Consider the following 22,815-nt stretch of genomic DNA (forward strand, 5'->3'; position numbering starts at 1 on the left):
GGCAGCATAACCTGGGGGAACAGACGGGGATCAGGGGGTCCCCCCGAGCCCTGCCGCAGGCGGGGGCCGGGGCTGCCCCTCCTCAGCTTGGGCTGGCTCCGGGATGGTTTGTCTTGGCCACCGGTTGGAATGGGAGAGCTGTGGCCAAGAAAAACGCCGGGAGGGGAGCGGAGTCGGGGCAGCAGGACCCCGGGCAAGCACCCAACCCTGCGGGGTGCAGGCAGGGTGCCAGACTCGGGGGGCCACAGCAGCACCCAATCCTCCCAAAACCCCACAGCTCCCCCACCAGTTTCCTCAGCCCAACCCAGCTTCCACCCACATTTGCCCCTTGGCAGCTCCCTGGGCCCCGCGCTGACCCCTCTGGCACCAGTGTGCCGGGTTTATTGCCACGGGAGGCGGCCCCACGTGACGGGGGGGACTGAAGAGGGTGGTGACGGATGACTGCGTCTCACATGGGTGGCATCACTGTCCTCGTCACCGCCACCGCCGGGGTGCCAGCACGGTGGCCGTGGTGAGACTTGAGGAGTTGTGGTCTCAGTGAATGCCGAGGCTGAGGCTCCTCGAGCCTCACCACAGCCATGGATCCCACCTTTTCCCAAAATTCGGTGCTACCCTGCTCCATCTTCTCCCTAATCCCCACTCCCGTCCGGGGCCGGAGCCAGCACATCCACATTCCAGCAGGCAGATTATCCGCCCTGCCACGCCGCTCTCCTGGGGCGCCCGCCAAGCCGCCGCCAGCATTCAACCCCCCCCAAATTCAGGATGGGACCCTCCCACGGGGGGGACGTGGTGCTGGGCCACCTCCTTGGTGGGTGCCGGGGCGCTGGTGCGGGATGGCGTCGCTGCTGTGGGCGCTAAGAAGCTTTTTGGGCTTAATCTCGTGGGCAGCTCGGGATTAGTTTGGGAACACACTGAGATTGTTCTCAGGAACGTCGTGCTCTCAACCAAACACCCAAAAAGAGGGTCTTGGCCCCCTGGCCCCCAGATGCCACAGTGGGGACCCAGCACAATGGTGACACTGGGGACATGTGGTGCCTGGGAACCAGGGGCATGACCCGGCTGGAAAGGATGACAGACAACTGGGGGGAGGCACAGGGGGACACTTCTGCTTTCCATTGCAGTCGCTGAGTCACGGACGGGCAGTGGCCAGGAACGGCTCAGGGCTCAAGCCAGCCATGTGGAAAGGGGCCAGAACAAGCCTTGATTGGTGCCCTGTGGCCATCCCCACTTCCAGGATATTCTGGCCCTCAGGGATGTGGGGTCGGGTCCAGAGTAGACACCCCAGGACAGTCCCACCACCACCACATGGCTGCAGTGCCACCGCCTTGCTCTCCCCCTGGGCAGAAGGATCAGGGCACACACCCGTGGCCGTGGCGGCAACAGGACCGTGACGGTGTCAGTGCTGGCACTGCCACCAGCCGCGCCCCACGCACGGCCCCACAACACAATGGCCCCTTGTGCGAGGCCAGGCTGCCCCGATAAGCGGGGCAGGACCGTGGTCCCGGGCGGCTGCCAGCAGTGGACACGCTGGGAATGACCTGTCGCTGCCACGGCCGCTCCTGCGCCACCGGAGTCACATTCCTGGGACCGGCCCTGGCCTGCCTGAGCTGCTGAGGTGATTAGAGGGCTCGGCCCCGGCCCCACACTGCCTTGGGGCTGCCCCAGAGGGCTCACGAGCTCCTGGAGCCATCCTGAGCCAGGACCCACCTCTGGCACCACCGGCGCAGCGGGCTGAGTGCGGTGGGGACAATGATGATGCTGGCACCTGCATGCAGGCGGCACATTCACACCAGGATACACATGTCCACACCAGGACAGTTAAGTCCTGGACAGCCTGTCCACACTGGGACAACCACATCCGTGCTGGGACAATCACATCCTGGGCAGCCTGTCCACACCAGGACAACCACGTCCACACTGAGACACCCACGTCCTGGGAAGCCAGCTCACACATCCACACCAGGACAACCATGTCCACAGCACAAACCCAAAATCCCATGAGAAGAGACAAGACTGGGAGCGGGGGACCCCCAGGGCAGCAAGTGTCCTCCTGGCCACTCTCCCATGCCAGTGCTCCTCCTAGCAGTAACACCACAACTCCAGCCACAACATCTGCTGCCACCACTGTGTCACCCAGCACATCCCTGACACAGGCTCAGTGCACACACATGTGCCAGCCATGCTTGTGCCCACACTGGCATCAAGGCTGATGGTGACCCCCACAGCACGTTCCCCAGCCTTGGTGATGACACCAGCTGCCCCCTTGGTGACAAGGACCACACCATGTCTGTTGCGGCCTCCCTGCTGGCAGCACCCTCAGCACGGTGTGTGCCAGGCAGGAGGAATGGCTGGGCTGAGGCCAGCGCAGCTCAGGCTGTGCCCATCACCCGGGCAGACACGTCCATGGAAGAAGGAAGTCAGGAGAGCCCCAGTTCCCTGCACCCCAAAATGGAGGAGGCCCAGTGGGTGCCCCAGCACTCTGCCCACGCCCAAAGATGAGAGGACCCCAGCTCCCTGCAGCCCCTTGCTCCCCGCCCCATCTCACCTGGTTCTCTGGGAAAGCCCTGGGTGTTACTGGCACCCTGTGTGCCCCCAGATCCCAACCAGCAGAAGCAGGTGAGATCCTGCACCCCCTCATCACCATGGGATGGAGCTGGGCCAGACACCACTGGCTTCCGCCCGGCCGAGCTTCACTCACCAAAACTTCAGAAACCAGCACCAAAAATACTCAACTCCCCCCAGCTCACGACCTCAAAACCACCGGATTTGGAGATGAATCACAGCTCTGCACCCACATGGTGCCACTACCACTGTCATTGCCACTGTCACCGACGTGCCAGGGCACCCTCCACCTCCTCACTGCCACCTCAGAGAGGCCAGGACCCCCCCCAAGCAGCACCACACCCCAAGATCCTCCTGCCATTGCTGTCGGTGATCCCCACCGTTATCCCCATCCCAGCCGCAGGATGGGACAGGCACAGCTGCTTTCCACAACCCTGCGGGGACACACGCCAGCGTTGACAGCTTGGTCCCTGCAGGATGGGATACGGTTGAGAGGGGTGGTCTGGCCACAGGGACAGCCACTCTGTCACCTGCGGCAGGGCTGGGTGATGCCCACCCACACAGGGCTGTTGGAGCCCAGCGGGGAGGTATCACCCCCGCTGTGCCACCGCCGGTCCCAGCACAGCCTCGGCCCCACTCACCCCATCACCGCCGGCCCGGCGAACCCGAGGCTCCAGCAGCTCCTGCCGCTCCCACGGCCCCGGGCGGGTCCTGCCCGGCGGGAAGGACGCGGGACCCCCGGCACGGCAGGGGCGAGCCCGGAGCAGGAGCGCGGGCAGCCGCGCTGTGCCCGCAGCTGCGAGCGCTGCCAGGAGCTTTATACCGGCTCAGGAGGAAAACAACCCGCGGGAGCAGCGGCGGCAGCGCGAGGCTTTGTTCCGCGGAGCAGCCCCGGATCCAAACAGGGAAGCTCTGCCAAGTCGTTCGCCGTGGCTCCCGTGGAGACTCCGCTCCCGCGCCAGCCGTCTTTGGGGACACAGGGGACATGACCCCCTCCGTAAGCGCAGGGTCCCATCTCGGGCGAGGGCTGTGCCCACCCCCTTGGCCTCACGCCCCTGGAATGCCCCATTGTGGCGTGCTCGGGCAGCCAGCCCGGTCCCTGCGGCCACCACGTCCCGTCTAATGACAGGCTGTGACTGTGGGGGCTGAAACGGGGACAGCACGGGGACACGGCTCCCACGGTCCCCTCCCTTCCGCCGGCTGAGATGGCACCCTCAGGCAGGGTGGCACCTGGGTCCCCCTCAGCCCTGCCCAGGGCACAGGAGGTGCCAGGAGGATCCCCCAACACGTCCTTTAGACCCCTGCGGCAGCCCCATCCCCTGCAGCGTCGCTGCCCGCCCAGGACAGGTGACAAAGCAGGTACAGACCGGCCCGAGCCCCCGGGAGCGCGAGCGGAAGGGCCGCCGGAGGGGGGGCGCAGCCGCCGGTGCCAGCGGATCGTTAGGACGATCAAATCCCGGCTTTTTTTGGCAACCGCTTGAAGTGGTGCAGCGACCCCGAAGGGCTCGACAGCAGGTTCCCAACTGGAGCCCCCCCCCTCCGTGGGGGGACGGGGCAGGCACGGAGCCCTTCCCGCAGCACCGGCAGCTGCCAGCATAATTCCACTGCGGAGCAACCCCAAATCTTGACACCGTATCGAGGACCAAAAGGGTCTCTGCAGCTGGGGAGAGGCAGCCACAGGCAACGCAGCCCCCAAAACCCGTTCGTACCCCAAACCTGCTGACCCCCTCCCCGGGGGCGCGCCCCGGGGCCATGGGAGCCCACGCTCCGTGGGAAAGCCCCGGGCTGGAGCCGTGCCCGGCGTTGCTCAACCCCGGATGGTTTCGCAAGGGGCAGTGCCCCGGCACCAGGCGGCTCTCAGTGGGCACCGTGCGGGTCGCCGGGCCCCTCGTAGCCTCCGTTCCCGGGGAGTAGGATGATGGAGGGTGGCTGGATGATCCCAGTCCCTTTCCCGGTCCTGTGGACCCCCCGGATCCCACCGCTCGCGGGGAGCGTGGTGGGTGCAGGACACGTGACACGGACACACACCTGGTCCCCTCCCCAGCCCCGCGGCACTCACCTGCCGTGGGCTGCCGGGCTCAGGCGCCGTGGGGGAAGCGCATGGAGCGGCCCCGCTGCAAGAGAGAGAGACGATGATGATAATGATGACGATGGATGAAGGGTCCTGGCTCCCCCCCTCCCCCGGGATCCACCGTCACCCCGACAGCAGGGTCTGGGGTCACCTGGGACCACCCTGCACGGAACTCCAGTGGCGGCGGGAGGGGGGAGGGGAGAGGTTCGACGTCCCGGGCAGCATCGCTGCCGGCCGGTGGTGCCGCGGCGTCCGGGAGGGGTCCAGGGGGCCCCCCGGGGATGCCGGGGTAGTCCTGGGGGATTGCTCGGGGCTGGGTATTGCTCCACCTGCAGCCGAATGAGCCGAGGCACCCGGAGCATGTGCTGGGAGCCCCGGAGTGCCGGGACACGGCACAGCCCCCCTGAACCCCCACACCGCGGCAGGGGCTCCCGGGCAGGCAGCGGGGCAAGCAGAGCCGCGGCCTCGCCGGGACCTGGAGCTGCCAGGGCGGGGCGGACCGGGACCGGGACCGGAGCTGCCGCGGGAGGGCGGGGAGGGAGGGAGAGCAGGGAGCGGAATGGAAAGGGCTCGGTGAAAGCAGAGTGCGGGGAACGGGAACAGCGCGGGGAAGCGGGGACAGCACCGACAGGGACGGCGGCATCAGGAGGGTAGAGACACCGGGACTGGACCAGCACCGGGACCGAAACCGGACCAGCCGTGTTGCGCCCCGCCAGCTCCATCGCCTCCGCTCACGATCCCGATGCCGGTGCTGCTGCTTACCGGACAGTCCGGCTGCGCCGGGCGGGTCTGCGCGTCCCCGCGGGGCGGAACGGCGGGAGCGCGCCGGGGCGGGGCGGCACCGGGCGGGTCCGCACCGCTTCCGGCTCCGACCCAGCGGGTGCGGACACCGTCCCCGCAAGGGATCCCCGCAGGGGGCCCGCGCAGTGGCGCTGTCCCGGGGAGGGCGGGCGAGGGGAACCGGAGGGTCCGCCGGGCACTCGGGCGGGCGGAGCCGGGGATGGAACCCGGAACCACGGGGCGGGGGTGGAGCGGGGTGGGCGGTGCCATCGCGGGAGGTGTGGCGGGGCGGGCGGGGCCGCGCGGGGGCCGCCGGGAGGTGTGGCGGGGCGGGCGGGGCCGCGCGGGGGCCGCCGGGAGGTGTGGCGGGGCGGGCGGGGCCGCGCGGGGGCCGCCGGGAGGTGTGGCGGGGCGGGCGGGGGCCGGGGGCGGGGCCGGTACCGGGGCCGGGCCGGGCCGGGCCGGGCCGGAACCGATCGCGGCGCGATGCAGAAATACGAGAAGCTGGAGAAAATCGGCGAAGGTACGGCCGGGCCGGCGCCTTCCAGGGCGCTGTAGGGTGGTGTTGGTACGCGTACAGGGGACTCGGCCGTGACCCCCTTCCGCCCCCCGCAGGCACCTACGGGACCGTGTTCAAGGCCAAGAACCGGGAGACGCACGAGATCGTGGCGCTGAAGCGGGTGCGGCTGGACGACGATGATGAGGTGAGGGGGGACTGAGGCTGGGACTCCCCCGTGACCCCCGGGCACCCCCCGGCTCCCACAACCCGGTGTGTCCCGCAGGGGGTGCCCAGCTCGGCGCTGCGGGAGATCTGCCTGCTCAAGGAGCTCAAGCACAAGAACATTGTCAGGTACCGGGGGCTCCGGGAGGTGCCGGGGGCTGTGGGGTCGTGGCTCGGGCACTGCTCCTGTTGGCTGCCCCGTGCCCGGCCGGGCGCTGGGGGTTCAGGGACCCCTCCCCCGCAGGCTCCACGACGTTCTGCACAGCGACAAGAAGCTGACCCTGGTCTTTGAGTTTTGTGACCAGGTGAGCACCGCAGGCACGGGGGTCCTGGGGGGGCACGGGGGGTCACTGGGGGTCTCTGAGGGTCACCGCTCCCGGCCCCCCTTCACTTCCCCCCAGGACCTGAAGAAATACTTCGACAGCTGCAACGGGGATCTGGACCCCGAGATTGTCAAGGTGAGTCTGGAAGTCCCGGGGAACCCCCGGGGTCCCGGCTGTGCCCTGCGGGAGTGCTGGGGGCTGACAGACCCGCCTGTGCTCCCCCACAGTCCTTCATGTACCAGCTGCTGAAGGGCCTCGCATTCTGCCACAGCCGCAATGTCCTGCACCGGGACCTGAAACCCCAGAACCTGCTCATCAACAGGGTGGGCACGGGGAGAGCGGAGGGGTCTTGGAGGAAGGGATCCGGGACAAGGGGTGATGGAGCTCGAGGCTCACACTTGGAAATGGGGGGCTGCCTGTCTGTATTGGGGAGTCACACCTGGTATTTGTCCAGCCACAGTTGCAGCTCCATCTCTCCCATGTTCCCAATGATGGGAAAGGCAACAGGGTCGCTGACCCTGGGGTACGGGGGACACAGGTGGGTCCCCCAACGCTGACCCTGTCTGTCCCCCCAGAATGGGGAGCTCAAGCTGGCAGATTTTGGGCTGGCTCGGGCCTTCGGCATCCCTGTGCGCTGCTACTCAGCCGAGGTGAGCAGGGGCCCGTGGAGTTCATGGGGCTTGGGGACTTGGCCCCACCCGCCTGGCTGGGGTTCCCCCTGTCCATGTCCAAGTGTTCCTGTCCCTCCCCAGGTGGTCACTCTGTGGTACCGGCCCCCTGATGTTCTCTTCGGTGCCAAGCTCTACTCCACCTCCATTGACATGTGGTCAGCTGGGTGCATCTTTGCGGGTACACTGAGGGGCCAGAGGAGTGGAGTGGGACCTGGGGGGGGGGGGGGCAGGCATGGGGGCTGGGGGCCTGTGGGAACCACCCCCTGTCCCCCCAGAACTGGCCAATGCGGGGCGGCCCCTCTTCCCGGGCAACGACGTGGATGACCAGCTGAAGAGGATCTTCCGATATCCTTGGGAATGGGGACGCCCAGCGCCCAGAATGGACTGCCTGGGAATGGGGAGCTCATGGAGTGGGCATCCCATAGGAATGGGGAATCCCCCGGGAATGGGGAATCCCCCGGGAATGGGGAATCCCCCGGGAATGGGGAGCCCTGTGGGCATGGTGATCCCTCCGGAATTGGGATCTCCAGTATGGGGGATTGGGGAAATCCTGGACTGGGGAGCCCTTAGGAATGGGATGCCCCACAGAATAGGGACCCCTGGGGAATGGGGATCTCTGGGAATGAGGATCCTCTGGAACGGGACCCCCCCCTAGGCTGGGCAGGGAGGCAGGTGCTGGGTGCCCTTGGCTGCCTTGGTGGTCCTTGACTGTCCCCACGCTGCTGGGGACCCCTACGGAGGAGCAGTGGCCAGCCATGGCCAAGCTGCCGGACTACAAGGTGAGGGCAGGGGACCCGGGGGGTCAGAGGGAATAAGGGGGTCTGGGGGAGCTGGGGGTCACTTGTGTGTCCCCAGCCCTACCCCATGTACCCAGCTACAACCTCCCTGGTCAACGTGGTGCCCAAGCTGAATGCGACTGGCCGGGACCTGCTGCAGGTGAGACCCCACCTCTGTCCCCCTGCCTGTGCCCCCCCTTTCCCTGTGCCCCCCTGCCTCCACTGCCCCTGCTCGTGTCTCATCGCTGTGTTCCCCACGCTTCACCTCACGGGGGCTCTGTCTCCTGGGAGTGGGTGGCCTCCCCCCTCACAGCCCCCTGCCCAGCTGGGGGGACTGTAGGATGGGGAGGGTCTGTGCTCTCCCCCCTCAGCCCCCCGTGCTCCCCAGAATCTGCTCAAGTGCAATCCGGTGCAGCGGATCTCAGCGGAGGAGGCCCTGCAGCACCCCTACTTCACCGACTTCTGCCCCCCCTAGGGTCCCCTGATTCCCCAGGCCCCCCTGAGGAGGGACAGCAGCCCCCAGCCCCCCACAGCTGGGTGCCAGCCCATGCTGGCTCCTCTGAATTGCAGCCCCCCCCCCCCCCCCCCCCCCCCCCCCCCCAGTATTTATTAGGTTCTGCCCTGGCTGCGGGGGGGCTGGTGCAACCCCCTTGGACCCCCAGCCCCGGGGGGTAGATGAGAGGGCTTGGGCTCCCCCCAGGGACACAGGACTCCCTTGGGGGAAGGGGACTTACCAAGGGCATGGGAACCCCCAGGACATGGGGCCACAGGGCTGGTGGAGGGGCAGGACCCTCCGGGACCAGACACAGGGACCCCAGGGGGGGAATACACCCCCCACTCTCCTCTCCCTGCTCCCCCTGACCCCTTCTCTGCTGGGGGGTCCTGGGTGTGCCCTGTGCCAGAGCGCTGCTGTACGTGGATGATGTGTGTTCGGTATCCCATAAAGAGCTTCTCCCCAGCGCTGCCTCCTCCTTCCTGGGGGGTGTCGAGGGCCCCCCTTCCAGCCCCTCGTCCAGGTCTGTGACCTCCCTGTGTTGTCTTCTCCTTCCTGGAGCACCCAGGCCCCCCCTGTCCCCCTCAACAGACTGGAGCCAGGGCCTGGGGCACCTTTTTATTTGGGGGGGCTGTAGGGAGGGGGTTGCATGTCCAGCGCGAGGGGGCACAGGCAGCGCATGCAGGGATGTGGGAGCAGGGCCGGGGGGGGGGGCCCTCACCCCCAGCCCCCCGACACCCCCTCAAGGGGTGTGGGAGGCCTGGAGGCCGCCCCGCGGCCCGGGGGTGTCCCCCCAGCCCCCCGGCCGGCGGGGGGGCAGGCTGGGCTCTGCGGGGTGGCCCGGGGGGGACCCTAGAGCCGGGTGACGAGGTAGCAGGTTCGGGGTGATGCCGAGACGGGGCGTGGGGCCGGGCAGGGGGGGCCAGGTGCTCTGCAGGGGGGTCGGGGGGGTCAGCTCCCACTGCCGCCCCCTGCCTGCTGGGGGGCTCTGCCCCTTGTCCCCTCCCCTTGTGACCCCCAGGGTGGCCCAGCAGACTTCCACATGGCCAACCTGGAGCCCCTCCCATGTGCCCCACCCGGCCCCACTGTGTCCCAGAGGGGAGGTTGGGGGACCCCAGCCCAGCTGAGGGGTGTCAGGGCAGGGGGTACCCCGGAACAGGGTGCTGTGGGGGATGATGAGGATGGGGGATGTCTGCAGGGAATGGGGGGGGGGAGTCACCAGGAAATGAGAGCTCTGCAGAGAATGCAGGGGTGTTCGCAGGGAATGCGGGAGGTCTGCAGGGAATGGCCCTGGGGAGCCCCCCAGGGACCCCCATCTTCCTCCGGGGAGTGACAGCCCCATACCCCCCGCTCCAGCCCCAGGGGGCTTTGGTTGCCACCCCACATGTACCTGGGTGGGCGTGGGGCCGTGGGGCTGCCCGGGACCGCCGGGTGCTCCTGGACAGGTGGTGAGAGAGCGGTGAGCAGGGAGATGGGGAGGTGCGAGCCCTGGGCTGGGGGCTGGGGAGTGGGGGGCGCAGGGGGGTTACCAGGGTGCCGCCATCGCTCCGGGGGCTCCGCTTCTTCTCTTTGTACAGGCTGAGGAGTTTGTCCCGGAACACCTGGGGGGGGCAGGTCAGAGTCCCCAGCCCTGAGACCCCCGGGCAGGAGGAGGCCAGGGTGGGCTCACCTCATACAGGTAATCAAAGATCTCCAGGATGGTGAGGAGGCTGGCACCGATGAAGAGCCCCATCTGCCCCCCGATGTCACCTGTGCAGGAGGTGACGTCAGTGAGGGCAGACCCCTGGTCCCCCTGGCACCCCCAGACCCCCGTCCCTCACCCAGCAGCCCCGCCACCTCGTACGCCTTCTTCTGCTCGATCATCTCGTAGTTAAGTGCCTCGAAGAAGATGTCCAGGACCAGCACATTGTCCCTGGGGGGACACAGGGGACAGGGGGTAGTGTCAGGCCGGGCAGTGTCAGGCTGGGGGAACCTGTGCCATAGGATACTGTGGGGCAGCGCGGAGGAGTGCCCAGTGCCAGGCCGTGCTGTGCCATGCTGAACCAGGCCATGCCGTGCTGTGCCATGTGGGTTTCCTGTTCCTGGGGCACAGGGGAGGCAGTGCCATGGCATGCTGTGCCATGCCATGCTGTGACATCATGCCACGTCACGTCGCAGCATCGTTTTGGGCTGTGTGTGGTGGGGATGCCGTGCGTGGCTGTGCCATGCCGTGTCACACTGCCATGCTGTCCCAGTTCATGTCTGCTGGGAGATGCTATGTGGGTGTGCCATGTCACCCTGTCACTCTGGGCTGTGCCGGTTCATAGATGCTGGGGATGTTGTGTCGCACCATTGGTTCGCATCGTGGGGCCATGCTATGCCATGTCACACTGTCGCACTGCCGCGCGATGACAGTTCTCATGCTGGGGCTGTGAGGCTGTGCCGTGCTGTGTTGCGCAGCGACGTTGCGGCGGCAGCAGTGGTGGTGGTGTCACTCACGCAATGTACTGCTCTGTCTTGTTGAACTTCTTGGCCAAGTACTTGGCCGAGGCCTTGCTTGGGATCTTGACCATGGAGAGCTCTTTGCCGTAGCGCACCATGGCGCAGGGCGTGCGGCACGCGCAGTACTCGCTGTCCTTCGTCACCAGGAAGTCTGGAGGGGCGTGGGTGGGACCGGGACCCCCAGGACCCATGCCCACGTGGGGAGGTAGGATGCCCCAGGGACAGAGCTGGGTGGTGGTGGGCGCCACCCCGGACAAGTGTGGCACAGGGAGGGGGCCCGACCCTGCATGTCTGGGGATGGCAGTGACCCCCACCCCAGCGAGGGCACATGGACACCGGAGCTACACTCACAGAAATGGGGGCATGGGGAGGCTGAGGGGCTCCCAGGACAGGCCAGGGGTATCCGGGGCCATTGGGGGGCACGGGGTACATACCCAGCGCGGGGTCGGCACACTCCTTGTACTGCTCGGGGGTGCAGACGTTGGCATTGCCTGCGGGGGAGGCGGCGGTCGCAGGGGCGGGGATGGCCCCGGCAGCCCCGCAGCCCCCCGGCCGGACCCCCGCTCACCCGGCATGTGCACCATGCGGCAGTTGCAGTTCTCGGCCAGGTAGCGCGTCTCGCAGTCCAGGCGGCACGCGGTCAGGCTGTAGTTGGTGAAGAAGTCGGACTCGATGGGGGTGGCCTTGCAGTCCCCCCACGGCGGCGGCAGGTACACCAGCTGCCGGGCACCCGCTAAGGAAAACACGACGTCCTGGGGCCCCGTGGCAACCCCAACGTCCCAGTGTCATAGCCGGCGACGCCCGCACCTCCCAGCCCAAGGCAGCGCCGCCCCTCGGGCAGAGATCACTCCGCACAGTCAGTGCTGGGGGTCCTGCCACCCCAGAGATCCTGTCCCACCCTGTCCCCTCCTCTCAGGGCATGGGGACGGCTGTTGCAGCAATTGCCACCTGGACTGGGTGCCACAGCGGCAGTCTGGCAGGTGCCTCTGTGTGGGAGCGTGCAGGAACAGGACGTGCAGTGGGGGGGCTCAGCACGGACCCCCGCCCTCCCCCTGGTGCCTGGTGCAGGGATCGTGCCTGGTGAAGACCCAGCACCCCCCCACCCGTGGGTGCCAGGGCCACATTCCTGCTGCCACCGTGCTCCCGCCGCCCATGCGCCGGCACACGTGGTGACACCCACCCGAGGCACCTAAATTTAGGTGTCTGGCTGCGGGGGCTGGTGCCACCTCCCCCCCCCCCCCCCGTGGCTGTTCCGCAGGAGCCGGGGGTCGCTGCCGGAGCCCTGCCTGCACCGGGGCTGCCTGCACCTGCCGTGGGGCTGCCCCACACCCCATGCTGCTCCTGGCCAGTGCAGTGGCACGGTACCCATGGCATAGCTGGGCACGGTGTGTCCCCATAGAGATTGCAGTGGTACGCATGGCTTGGAATATCCCCACAGGGATGTCTGTGGCAACACCAGGCCATCCCACGTCCTTTGGGGGTCCATTCGGATCCCTTTGGGTCACCAGCTCGAGCCCTTTTGAGGGTCCATCCCATTCCCTCCAGGGGCCCATCCCGATCCCTCAGGGGTCTGTGCCCAGCCCCGGGCGCCGTGCCCGGATACCCGCTGCTGCTGGCAGGACACAAACGTCTGGAAGCCGGGGGCGACACCGAAGCCCAACTGGTCAATGAAGGGCGGCTCGTCCTGGCTGTGGATCTGCACCTTCACCCCCACCTCAAACGAGGTCTCATCTGCAGAGCAGGGGAGGGGGGGTCAGGTGCAGGGCAGGGGATCTTATCCATGTCCCCCCAGACGGGCAGGGTCTCACCTGTGTCCCCCCAGACGGGCAGGTACTCCTCCTGCTGCACATTGAGCATGAGCTCGAGGCCGTTGCCGGAGCCACCCTGCAGCGTGGTCAGCACCTCGCGCCCTGGCCCCCCCGGGTTGAACGTGTAGCACTTCCCCAGGCGTGTGAAGATCTGCAGGGACACGGGGCACACATGGGGACATGGCAATGGGCATTCCAGTGCTCCACATGAGCCAGGACAGAATCCCAGTGCCCCAGGACAGGCTCCCAATGCCCTACAGGACCCAGGATGGGGTCCCACTGTGTCCTTAGATAGTATGCCAGTGCCCCCAGGAGAAGGCGAGGACACTGATGGTGCCTGTGCCTGTGCTGCTGCGGCTCTGCAGGGATATTGGGTTTCGTCATGGTTCCAGGGAACATGTGGGGACACTTGAGATGGGAGGGCACAAGCCAGGACAGTGATGAGGACCAGGACTCCTTTGTCACAGCGGCAGAGACCACCACGTCCCTCCCCCAGGACCTGGGAGCCTGTCCTGGGTCAGCCACTCCGGGGACCTGCACCCCCAACCAGGAACCCTGGGGTGACCTTGAGTTTCCCGGGATCAGTACCCACAGCCAGGGACCCTGGGGTGACCCTGAGCCCCCAGACCGGTCCTGTGGCCCCCCAACTCCTGCCATACAGTCCCATGACGTCCGGGCTCTCTCTGCTATGGGTGCCCCCACCCGGGGGTTATGTCCCACGGGGGGGGAGGGAGGGGGCGTTGCTGTGGCAACCAGCTGCTCCCAAAGTGGGGACCCGTTGTCATGGCAATGCGGTGCCCAAGGAGGAAAGGGGGGGGCGGGTGTCATGGCAACGGCTGCCCGGCTTGGGGATGCTGGGGGGGCATGGGTGGGGACAGTGATGGGGACATGGCCCCAGCACTGCCAGTCCTCCCGCTCCACACTCAGGGTCACACAGGGAACCACAGCCCTGCACCCTGGGCACCCCCAACCCTGCTCCCTGAAGATCCCCTGTCACCACACCCCCATCCTGCCCCATCCAAGCAGCCTTGGAGGAGGCAAGAGGAGACGCAGCTCACCCCGATGGCCCTTGTGCCCTCACCACATGTCTAGGAACCTCAGAGACACTGGGACCCGGGCTGGGATGAGGGGCAGGGACACAGTGCCACAGCTCAACACCATGGCCCAGGACAGAGGATCCCAAGCCAGGACTAAGACTGGCCAAGCCTAGGGATTTTGGGGGGGTGGAGCCAGGACCCTGCTGCCTAACCAGGCACATGCCACCCACCCCAAGTTGTGCCCTGGGGACCCTCAGCCCTCCTGCCACAAGTCCTGGCATTCAGGGTCCATCACCACTGCCTGGGACATGCCATGGGGACACTTGCAGGGCAGCTCTCACAACGGGCACTGGGGCACAGGAGGAACAGAAGGAACATGGGGGGGGCAGCACAGGGAGCATGGGGGGCACAGACCTCTCAAAGGGCAGCCCATCCTTCAGCTGCATGGTGAATTAATTAGTGCTCTAAGAGCATTAAGGTGACAGTAATTGCTGGGGACAGTGATGTGAGCTGGGCAGAGCTGGCATGGCAGACATGAGCTGCCCAGCGCCCACACTGCTGCTTGGTGCTGCTGTGGCAGGAGAGAGGTGTCTGTGCTGCCCATGCCGCCATCACTGCCCGTGCCAATGTTCCTTCCCCCCCGCCTATGCCACTGCCCTGTCTACTCCGCCTGTGACACTGTCCCTATCCATCCTGTCTGTGCCACCATCCCTGCCCGTCCTAGGGTCCCTGCCTGTGCCACTGTCCCTGCCCTGTTCTGGGGGCTGCAGTGGGGGGTGCTGGGAACAGGAACGGGGCTGCTGGAGGTAGGGATGGAGGGTGCTAGGAGCAGCAGTAGGTGGTGCTGGGGGTCACAGCAGGGCTGGCACGGGGACCCCTACTCATGCCAGGCATGGAAGAGCTGCCCATGGGAACCTCTGTGCCAACAGAGTCTGGGCAGTGGCTGCTGCTGGCAGTGCCCAGTGGCACCTGAGGCTGGCACAGGTGGGGGAGGGGGGGCTGCACCTGTGAGCACCCTGTACGAGTGAGCACCCCATAATCCTGAGCATCCTGTGCCGACCACCACTCCAGCCCAGTGCCTGCATGCCAGCATGCCAGCAGGGACTCCCAGCCAGCACGGGGTCCCCAGCACAGCTCCGCTCCATCCTGGGCACTGTCGACAGCCGCCTGGCACCCCTGCAGCACCCAGGGCACGGGCATCCCTGTACGGCAGTCCCCAGCGGGGTGGGCAGGGCGTGAGAGTGCTGCGGGTGGTGGGATGAGAGAAGGGCATCACCTGCGGGTGTCCGACCTCAGCAGGATTCCCGTGTCCCTCCGCAGCCCCGGGGCACCCGGTGCGCCCCCTCCCCACCCTCCCGGTACTCACCACGGTGAAGTTGCGGGCAGTGCAGCCGGTGCCACGGAAGGAGCACTGCAGCAGCATGTCAGCCAGGTCGTGGCCCGTGCGGTTGTAGAACTCGGCCATGCTGAAGGGCTTCGCCTTGAAGTTCTTGAAGTTGGCCTTGTCGCGCAGCGCGGCCAGGACGTGGGGCTCAGCCAGCTGCGGGTTGCTGATCTCGTAGCGCTCGTTGAGCAGCGCCAGCAGCTCGCCCACGTGGTACATGTCGTTGCGGGTGATTTTGGAGAAGCGGAACTCGTTGAGGTTGCAGATGGTGATGGCCGGGAAGGTGAGGTTGCGGGCAGCCACCTCGTCCAGCTTGGTGACGTGCGGGTAGGTGAGGAAGTAGGCGACGCGCTCGGCGCACACGAGCAGCAGCAGCCCCAGCGAGCCCAGGAAAAAGCCGCCCCAGAGCACGCGGCGCAGGGACACGGCCCCGTAGGCGAAGACGTGGCTGATGCCGTGCAGCGAGGAGCTGTGGGCGAAGGCCCGCAGGCTCGAGAGCCCCTCGCCCTCCCCGCTGCCCTCCGAGCCCCTCCTCATCCTGTTGCGGCCGGGGCCCCGCGGTGCCCCGCAGCCTCAGCCCATCGCCACGCCGGGCTCAGGGCGCAGCTGGCGGGGAGGGGAGGGGGAAGGAGGGTGGGCAGGGGAGAGGAAGGCAGGAGATGGGAGGGCAGGACCGGCCGCTCCGTTCCCCCAGGTCCTTCACGCTGTCGGTGCCGATGCTGCCCGAGCGGTGCCGCGGAGCCGCGGGCAGCGTAGCGCAGCCCCCGTCCCTGTTCCAGCCCTAGCCTCAGCCCCGGTCGCGGTCTCGGTTCCGATCCCGGTCCCGGCTCGAGCCCTGGTCCCGGATCCGGTCCCGATTGCAGCCTCGATCCCCCTCCTGATCCCGGTCCCAGATCTAGTCCCAGCCCCGATCCTAGTTCCAGCTCCAGTTCCAACCCCAGCCCCGGTCCCGCTCTCGGCTCCCGGCTCCGCTCCCGCCGCGGCGCAGCCGCCGCCGGTCCCCGCCGCCCCCCGCCCCCGCCCCTCCCGCTCGGCTCCACCCGCCGCCCCCGCCGGCGGCCGCAGCCTTGGGGTACGGGGGGCCGAGACCCTGGGAAAGGGAAGGGCAGCAAGCAGCGCCCCTTCATCGGGCAGCCATGGGGAACCCACCTTGGTGGTCACAGAGCGGTCCCCCCGTGCCGGGGTCACACAGGGGCCCCTGCACCCCGCGAAGTGATGGAGCCTTCATTCCAGAAAGATGTCACAGGGTCCCCCCACTCCGGGGATGACACAGGGGTCTCCGATTCCAAGGCTGACCCATGGGATCCCCCACCCCGGGAGAGTCATGCAGGGCCAATCCTCCCCCAGGGGGTCACACAGAGGGTCCCCGGCCTGGGGGGGTTGACACAAGGATCCCTCACCTTAAGGGACAGCACAGGGGACAGTCCATCCCGTGGTGTTACGAAGAGGTAACCCCCATTCCAGGGCTCCTCCATCCCGGGGTCGTGCAGAGGGTCCCTACCCCTGAAAGATGACACAGGGTCCCTCCACTCCAGGGGTGACAGAGGAGCCCCCACCCTGGAGGGTGACACAGACGACCACCCTCGCTCTAGCGAGGGGGGTCACACGGGGGTCTGCCTATCCCAGAGGTCATCCAGAGGTTCCTCCACACTGGAACTGACACAGGAGCCCCCCTTCCCCGGAGGTAATATCGGGGTCTCCCATCACAGAAATCACGCAAAGGCTCCTCCATCCCAGGAGGGAATGCAGGGGTTCCCCATCCCGAGGTCACATAGGGGCTCACCCCTCCAATCCCGCGGGGGGTGTCACAGCATCTCCTCACTCGGGAGTGACAGGGGTGCCACACTCCACGGGTGACACACGGAACACGATGTCCCGGGGGTTATACAGGGAACGCGCATCCCAACAGGGCCACACAGGGGTCCCACATCTCGCGGGGGCCTCACAACAAGCAGGGGGTGACACGGGGGACACTGGGGACACCCCGCCCCGCGGGACAGCGCAGTCGGGAGGGGCGGGACCAGCCCGAAGCCACGCCCACGAGTCAACGTCACTCACCTCGGCCCCACCCATCGCCCCCTCCCCAGTGCCACGGGCGCCCCCGAGCGGCCCGGAGGACCCCCCGCACCGTCCCACCACAACGTGGAGCCCCCCTGGGTCCGCATTCCACCCCTGGTTTATTGGGGAGCAGCGGGGGCAGCCCTCAGGACCCCTCCTTGGTCTGCTGTCGGATGAGCTCGGCGTAGAGCCCCCCGCGTCGCACCAGCTCCTCGTGAGTCCCTGCCTGTGGAGACAGCGGGGACAGCCGGGTGGTGCCACCTCCCTCCCTCCCGGCGCCCGCCCGTCCCCGCCCTGCCCCGCGTCTCACCTCGAGCACGCGGCCTTGGGCCAGCACGGCGATGCGGTGCGCGCCGCGGATGGTGCTGAGGCGGTGGGCGATGAGCAGCACGGTGCGGCCGGTGGCCGCGCGGTCCAGCGCCTCCTGCACCGCCCGCTCCGCCTGCGCGTCCAGCGCGCTCGTGGCCTCGTCCAGGATGAGCACGGCCGGGTCCTTGAGCAGGGCTCGGGCGATGGCGATGCGCTGCTTCTGCCCCCCGGACAGCGCCGTGCCACGCTCGCCTGCGGGACACCGCGGGGACGCCGCGGGGATGGCGGTGCTGCGCCGAACCAAATCGCAGCCACCAGCCGGAGGAGAACCCCCCAGCCAAGGACCTCCCACGTGCCAACCCTATCCCTCCTGCTCGGAGCCCAGCGCGGCCACAACTCCCTCGGGCACAGCTGAACATCAGCAGTGACCAGCAGCCGGTGTCCCTGCAGGACTGGGATCACCTCAGTGGGGCCCCATGCTTGCCCGAGCGCCTCCCGCCCTGGCCGTACCCACGACGGTGTTGTAGCCCTCAGGGAAGCTGCGGATGAAGCCGTCAGCGTTGGCGAGCCGGGCGGCCTCGTACACCTCGGCATCAGAGGCTCCGGGCTTCCCAAAGCGGATGTTCTCCATGATGGTTGTGCCGAACAACACCGGCTCCTGCAGCAAAACCCCGGCCCTCAGCACTGAGCCCCAGGCAGGACCATCTCCCTCCCCTTCCCCAGGGACAGCCAGGGGGTCCTGGCCAGCACCACTCCTGTCCCCACCTGGCTGATGAAGCCAATGACCTGCCCCCGCAGCCAGGAGGGGTCCAGCCCGGCGATGTCATGGCCGTCCAGTGTGATGGTTCCCTCCGTAGGCTCGTAGAACCGCTCCAGCAGCGCTGCCACCGTTGATTTCCCTGGGGAGGGGACCCTGAGCCCCCCTGCTCCAGACCCCTGGCTCCAGCAGCACTGGGGGTTCCCAGTCCCTGGCATACACTGGGTGCACTGGGCAGAGGACCGGGGTGCAGGATTCACCCGAGGAGAGGGTGGGGGAGATACTGGTACCTCCTCCAGAGGGGCCCACGACGGCCACGGTCTGGCAGGGAGGCAGGGTGAGGCTGAAGTCCTGCAGGACAGGGTAGCCAGGCCGGGTGGGATAACTGCAGGGAGAAGAGCAGGGACTGCAGGGCTGTGGGGACATGGTGCCGATCCCCCCGTCCAGGGGGTGGCTCAGGGAGCCATGGGGGCCAGGCAGGAGCTGGTGGGACTCACCTGAAGGAAATGTGGTTGAAGCAGATGCGTCCACGCAGGGAGTGGGCAGGGATGGAGGCTCCCCCCTGCAGTGGCACGAGGGGCTCCAGTCTCAGCAGCTCAAAGACACGGGCACCAGCACTCAGACCCCGCACCACCTGTGGCGGGACAGCAGGAGCACCTCATGGTCCCCCAGACCCCACCTCACTGGCACTCAGACCCCACACCACCTGCAGGGAGGGTGGCAAATGCCCCAAACCGGAACCCCCAGCCTCAGGGGGTACCAGGACCCCTCACCCCACTTACTTGGCCCATCAGGATGGAGATGTTGGCCAAGGACCTGAGATTGCACAAGGGCAGAGATTGAGCTCAGGGTTGTGCCCAGGCAGGCTATGGGGTACAGGGGGTGCCAGGGGTACTGGAGGTACCATTGGGCCCTGCCCTGACCTTTGCACTGTCTGCGAGGCCACCAGGAAGGACATGAGGTCACCAGGTGAGAGCTGGTCTCCAGCCATCAGGGAGCCACCGACGAAGATGGTTCCCAGGACAATACCTGGGGGGTGGGGGCAGAGCTGGGATTTGAAGGCGACATGCAGAAAGGGACATGCAGACATGGAGGAGGTCCTGCCCAAGGGAGTCCCACCCCACAGCCCCCCAGGTCCCATTCAGTAACCCCCACTGACCATTGAGCGCCAGGTTGGAGAGCCCCTGGAAGGCAGCGATGCCCAGTCCCAGCTGTTCGCTCAGATGTTCGGCATGGTCCACCTCGGCACAGAACAGCCTGGGGCAGGTATGGGCTGGGGTCCGCACTGCCACAGCCTCACCGCCAACAAAACCCCCCACCCTTCCCCTTCCCCCTCCCCTTACCGTGCCTGCTGCTCCTCCATGGCAAAGGCACGCACAGTCCGCACGTTGCCCAGCGCCTCGTCGGCAACCACAGTGGCCTTGGCCACCTGCAGGGACAGGGAGGACTGTGGGGACACCCCACACTGTGGCTTCGGGGGTGACAGGACAGGGGGTCCCAGGTGAGGGTTACCTGCTCCTGTGCCTGGCGGGAGAGGCTGCGGAGGAAGGCGCCGATGAAGGCGCCGGCGCCCACCAGCACCGGCAGTGCCACGAGCAGGAGCCCGGTGAGCTTGGGTGAGAGCAGGTACAGCGACACGAAGCAGCCCACGGTCTGGGTGCCACTGCGCAGGCCCTGGGGCAGGGGGCACAGGGGGTGAGGGGGCAGGGGCATGAAGGACCACCGGGCTTGCCCAGAAGAGAGCTGGGCTCACCTGGGAGATGGCCAGCTTGAAGGAAGACTTGAACTCCTGGATGTCAGCCGTCAGCCGTGTCACCAGCTGGCCCGTGCGCGTGGCATCAAAGAAGGCCACCTCCTGCCTGTCGGGGAGCAGTGGGTGGGGGTCCCTGCATGCCCATCTCTCCCGGCCCCCATCCCTGCTGGGGTTACCTGAGCAGGGCACTGAAGAGCGCCTTGCGCATGTTCCCGGCCACCCGCTCGCCGACGCGGGCCAGCAGTGCGATGTACCCGAAGGTCAGCAGGCCCTGCGGGACGGGGTGTCAGGAGCGGGGTGACGGGGTGTCAGGACCCCACACCCATTCCTTTGGGGGTCAGCGCTCACCTGCAGGCAGTAGATGGCCAGGAGGCGCAGGGCTGGGCGCCGCACCTCCCGCAGGTAGGTGGGAACGTGGCCGCGGGCACATCGGGCCACCACATTCACCAGCTGGCCCAGCAGCACCGGGATGCGCACGTTGAGCAGTGCTGCGCCCAGCGCCAGCTGTGGGGATGCAGACGGGGACAGCGGTGTCATGGCACTGGGACAGCACCACGGAGGGTGTCATGACATTGCACCGGGACAGGGGGTGTTGCACCATGGCACCAGGAAAGGGAGTGTAACACCATGGCACCGGGACACTTGGTGTCACACCATGGCACCAGGACAGTGGCTGCCACACCATGGCATGGGGACGGGGGTGTCACGCCCCTACACAGGGACTGTGGCCATCATGCTGTGGCACGAGGACAGTGACAGCCAGTGACAGGCACTGGGATGGCGGGTGTCATACCATGTCAATGGGACAGTGGCCATCAAGCCGTGGCACCGGGACAGCGTGTTATTCCACAGCACGGGTGTGACACAGGGACAGCGGGGACAAGGGCGACCATGGCCACCCACTCGCCCCTGCTCACCACAACAGCAGCTGAGAGTGCCAGGAGCTGCGAGCGCAGGAAGGTCCAGAACAGCGGCCAGTCAAAGGGAGGCTCCGGGGGGGACTCTGGAGGCTCGGGAACACCAGAGGGGACCACGGGGACAGTGGCCTCCTGGCAGTGTGCAGCCGTGCGCAGCAGCCCCAGCACCACACAGCCCGTGGCCGAGCCGGCCAGGAGCAGGCAGCGGGGGGCTGGGAGTGCGGGGGGCAGCCGGGGGGGCCCGGCCAGCCCCAGGCGCCCCCCATACCTGAAACTGGGGAGAGGGGTGAGTGAAGGGTGCCCCAACTGGGGGAGCCTGCACAGATCGCCCCAGAGACCTCAGGAGCCCATCTCCCCCCACTAAGAGGTGTGTTCCTGCCTCCAGGGGACCCAGGACTCTAGGATGCCCCCAGGACCACCGGGAATCTCAGAGTCCTGGCTCCCCCCACCAAGAGTTGGGGTGCCCCCACCACCCAGGGGGCCCTGGAACCTCCCGGACACCCCAGGACTGCAAAGTCCAAGCTCCCCACGCCGCACCACGCCCAGAGTCGGGGTCATCCCCTCAAGGTACCCCGGGGCTCCCCAGTACCTTCCCGATGTTGCCACCGCCCCGACCCCGTCCCGCTGCTCCGGGAAGCCCACGCACCCCTCAACATCCTGGGAGCCCCGGCCTCCCCTTGGTACCCCCGCAGGGCTCCAGTCGTCTGGGAGCCCCCGCGAGTTCCCGGGATCCCCTGACTCCCCCGCAGCCCCCCTCGCACCCGCGGGACCCCCGCGACCTCCGAGTCTGGGCTCCTCCCAGCTAGATCTGGGGTTCCCGCGCTCCAAGGGACCCCGGAGCCCGGGATCCTCCCGGGATGCCCTGCACTGCCCCGGTACCTGCGCCCCGGGACGCAGGGCGGCCGGAGCCGGGCCCAAGCGCCCGCCGCCCGCAGCAAGAGCACCGGCAGCGGCATGGCGGCACCGAGGAGGGCCGGGGGCGGCACCGGGCTGCTCAGGGCGGGACCGGGGAGGGCCGGGGCGGGCAGGGGAGGTCCCGGGCGGGCGGAGCCCCAACCCCGCGGCCCGGGCCCTGCGCCGTCCCCGACCCGCACCGGCCCCGCTCCGCCGCCTCGGGCCCTTGCCCGGGCTCCGCGCCCTGACCCCGGTCCCGGCACACCCGCTCCTCCCCGGGGCCACCTCCGGGCCCCCCGGACCTGCAGCGGAACCCCGCGGCGGAGCTCAGCCCGCACGGCGGCACCCCCGACCCCCGGAGCTGCCCCGGTGCGACAATGGCCGGCGGCGGGACACGGGGCGAGCCTGGGGCCCCGTGAGCCCGGGCCCCCGTCCGGCACCGGCGGCGACAGCCGGGAGCGGGCTGCACCGAGCGGCCGGGTGAGCGGGGACGGGGAGCGGGTCCCGGGGCTGGCAGAGCCCCGCTGTCCCCGGGCGGGTCACGCCGCTCCTTTCCGGGGTCCCTCAGCCCGGGACCCCCCGGGAGGGCAGCGCGGGGTCAGGGGCGGGTGTGTCCCCTGCACCGTGGGGTGCCCGTGTCCCCACGCGTGACCCCGGGTCGCTGGCGAGCCCCGTCTGCGTCCTTACGGCGCAGCCGCGTGTCACCGCGGGGCTGTCACCCTGCCGTGTCCCCGCGGGCAGGTGTCCGTGTCCCCGTGCGGAGCCGCGGGGGTCCCCGTGACACAGGTGACGCTGCGGAAACACACGCGTGTCCCGGCGGGGTCACCGGGGCCATTGCTGTGTTCCTCGGGTGCCACGTCCCCTGGGCTCTGTCCCCGGCTCCGGGGGTGTCCCGGCTGCCCGGCTCCGGCCCGGGGATCCCCACGCCCCCCCCACCGTTTACACTCTCGGGCTATTTTCGGGCTCTGCGGGTATTTTTGGCTTCCCGATGAGGAGCTGGGGACGGGCCGTGCCGGTGTC

The 22,815-nt window shown here is 68.1% G+C and overlaps 3 protein-coding genes across 6 annotated transcripts; 1 reads left to right on the forward strand and 2 right to left on the reverse strand.

Moving 5' to 3' along the window:
* Positions 1–5,851: 5,851 nt before the first annotated feature.
* On the forward strand, positions 5,852–8,469 carry CDK5 (cyclin dependent kinase 5). Of its 4 annotated transcripts, XM_062492961.1 has the most exons (12): positions 5,852–5,936; positions 6,029–6,117; positions 6,196–6,263; positions 6,379–6,439; positions 6,536–6,592; positions 6,685–6,780; positions 7,033–7,107; positions 7,210–7,306; positions 7,404–7,473; positions 7,847–7,907; positions 7,984–8,064; positions 8,293–8,469. In XM_062492961.1, exons 1-12 carry the CDS (start codon positions 5,900–5,902, stop codon positions 8,377–8,379), a joined length of 879 nt encoding a protein of 292 aa, XP_062348945.1. In that variant the 5' UTR covers positions 5,852–5,899; the 3' UTR covers positions 8,380–8,469. The 4 variants fall into 4 exon arrangements, with proteins under 4 accessions (XP_062348945.1, XP_062348963.1, XP_062348936.1 ...); XM_062492979.1 differs by lacking the exon at positions 6,685–6,780; XM_062492952.1 differs by having other exon boundaries at positions 7,984–8,424.
* A 780-nt stretch (positions 8,470–9,249) lies between these two features.
* ASIC3 (acid sensing ion channel subunit 3) lies at positions 9,250–15,644 on the reverse strand. The gene is made up of 11 exons (XM_062492993.1): positions 15,090–15,644; positions 12,687–12,837; positions 12,482–12,609; positions 11,447–11,597; positions 11,313–11,369; positions 10,876–11,029; positions 10,218–10,309; positions 10,067–10,146; positions 9,927–9,998; positions 9,788–9,834; positions 9,250–9,328 (listed from the first exon to the last, which is right to left on the reverse strand). The coding sequence occupies exons 1-11, from the start codon at positions 15,642–15,644 to the stop codon at positions 9,250–9,252; spliced, it is 1,566 nt and encodes a 521-aa protein (XP_062348977.1).
* Positions 15,645–17,289: 1,645 nt separating this feature from the next.
* On the reverse strand, positions 17,290–21,857 carry ABCB8 (ATP binding cassette subfamily B member 8). The gene is made up of 16 exons (XM_062493006.1): positions 21,781–21,857; positions 20,902–21,175; positions 20,333–20,488; positions 20,161–20,255; positions 19,964–20,090; positions 19,744–19,905; positions 19,575–19,660; positions 19,391–19,488; positions 19,155–19,260; positions 19,014–19,047; positions 18,729–18,865; positions 18,522–18,616; positions 18,240–18,373; positions 17,985–18,132; positions 17,476–17,726; positions 17,290–17,391 (listed from the first exon to the last, which is right to left on the reverse strand). The coding sequence occupies exons 1-16, from the start codon at positions 21,855–21,857 to the stop codon at positions 17,311–17,313; spliced, it is 2,061 nt and encodes a 686-aa protein (XP_062348990.1). The 3' UTR covers positions 17,290–17,310.
* Between the last annotated feature and the right edge of the window lie 958 nt (positions 21,858–22,815).

This window comes from Cinclus cinclus, chromosome 1 (assembly GCF_963662255.1).
Source record: "Cinclus cinclus chromosome 1, bCinCin1.1, whole genome shotgun sequence".
In the NCBI taxonomy this organism is placed as follows: domain Eukaryota; kingdom Metazoa; phylum Chordata; class Aves; order Passeriformes; family Cinclidae; genus Cinclus; species Cinclus cinclus.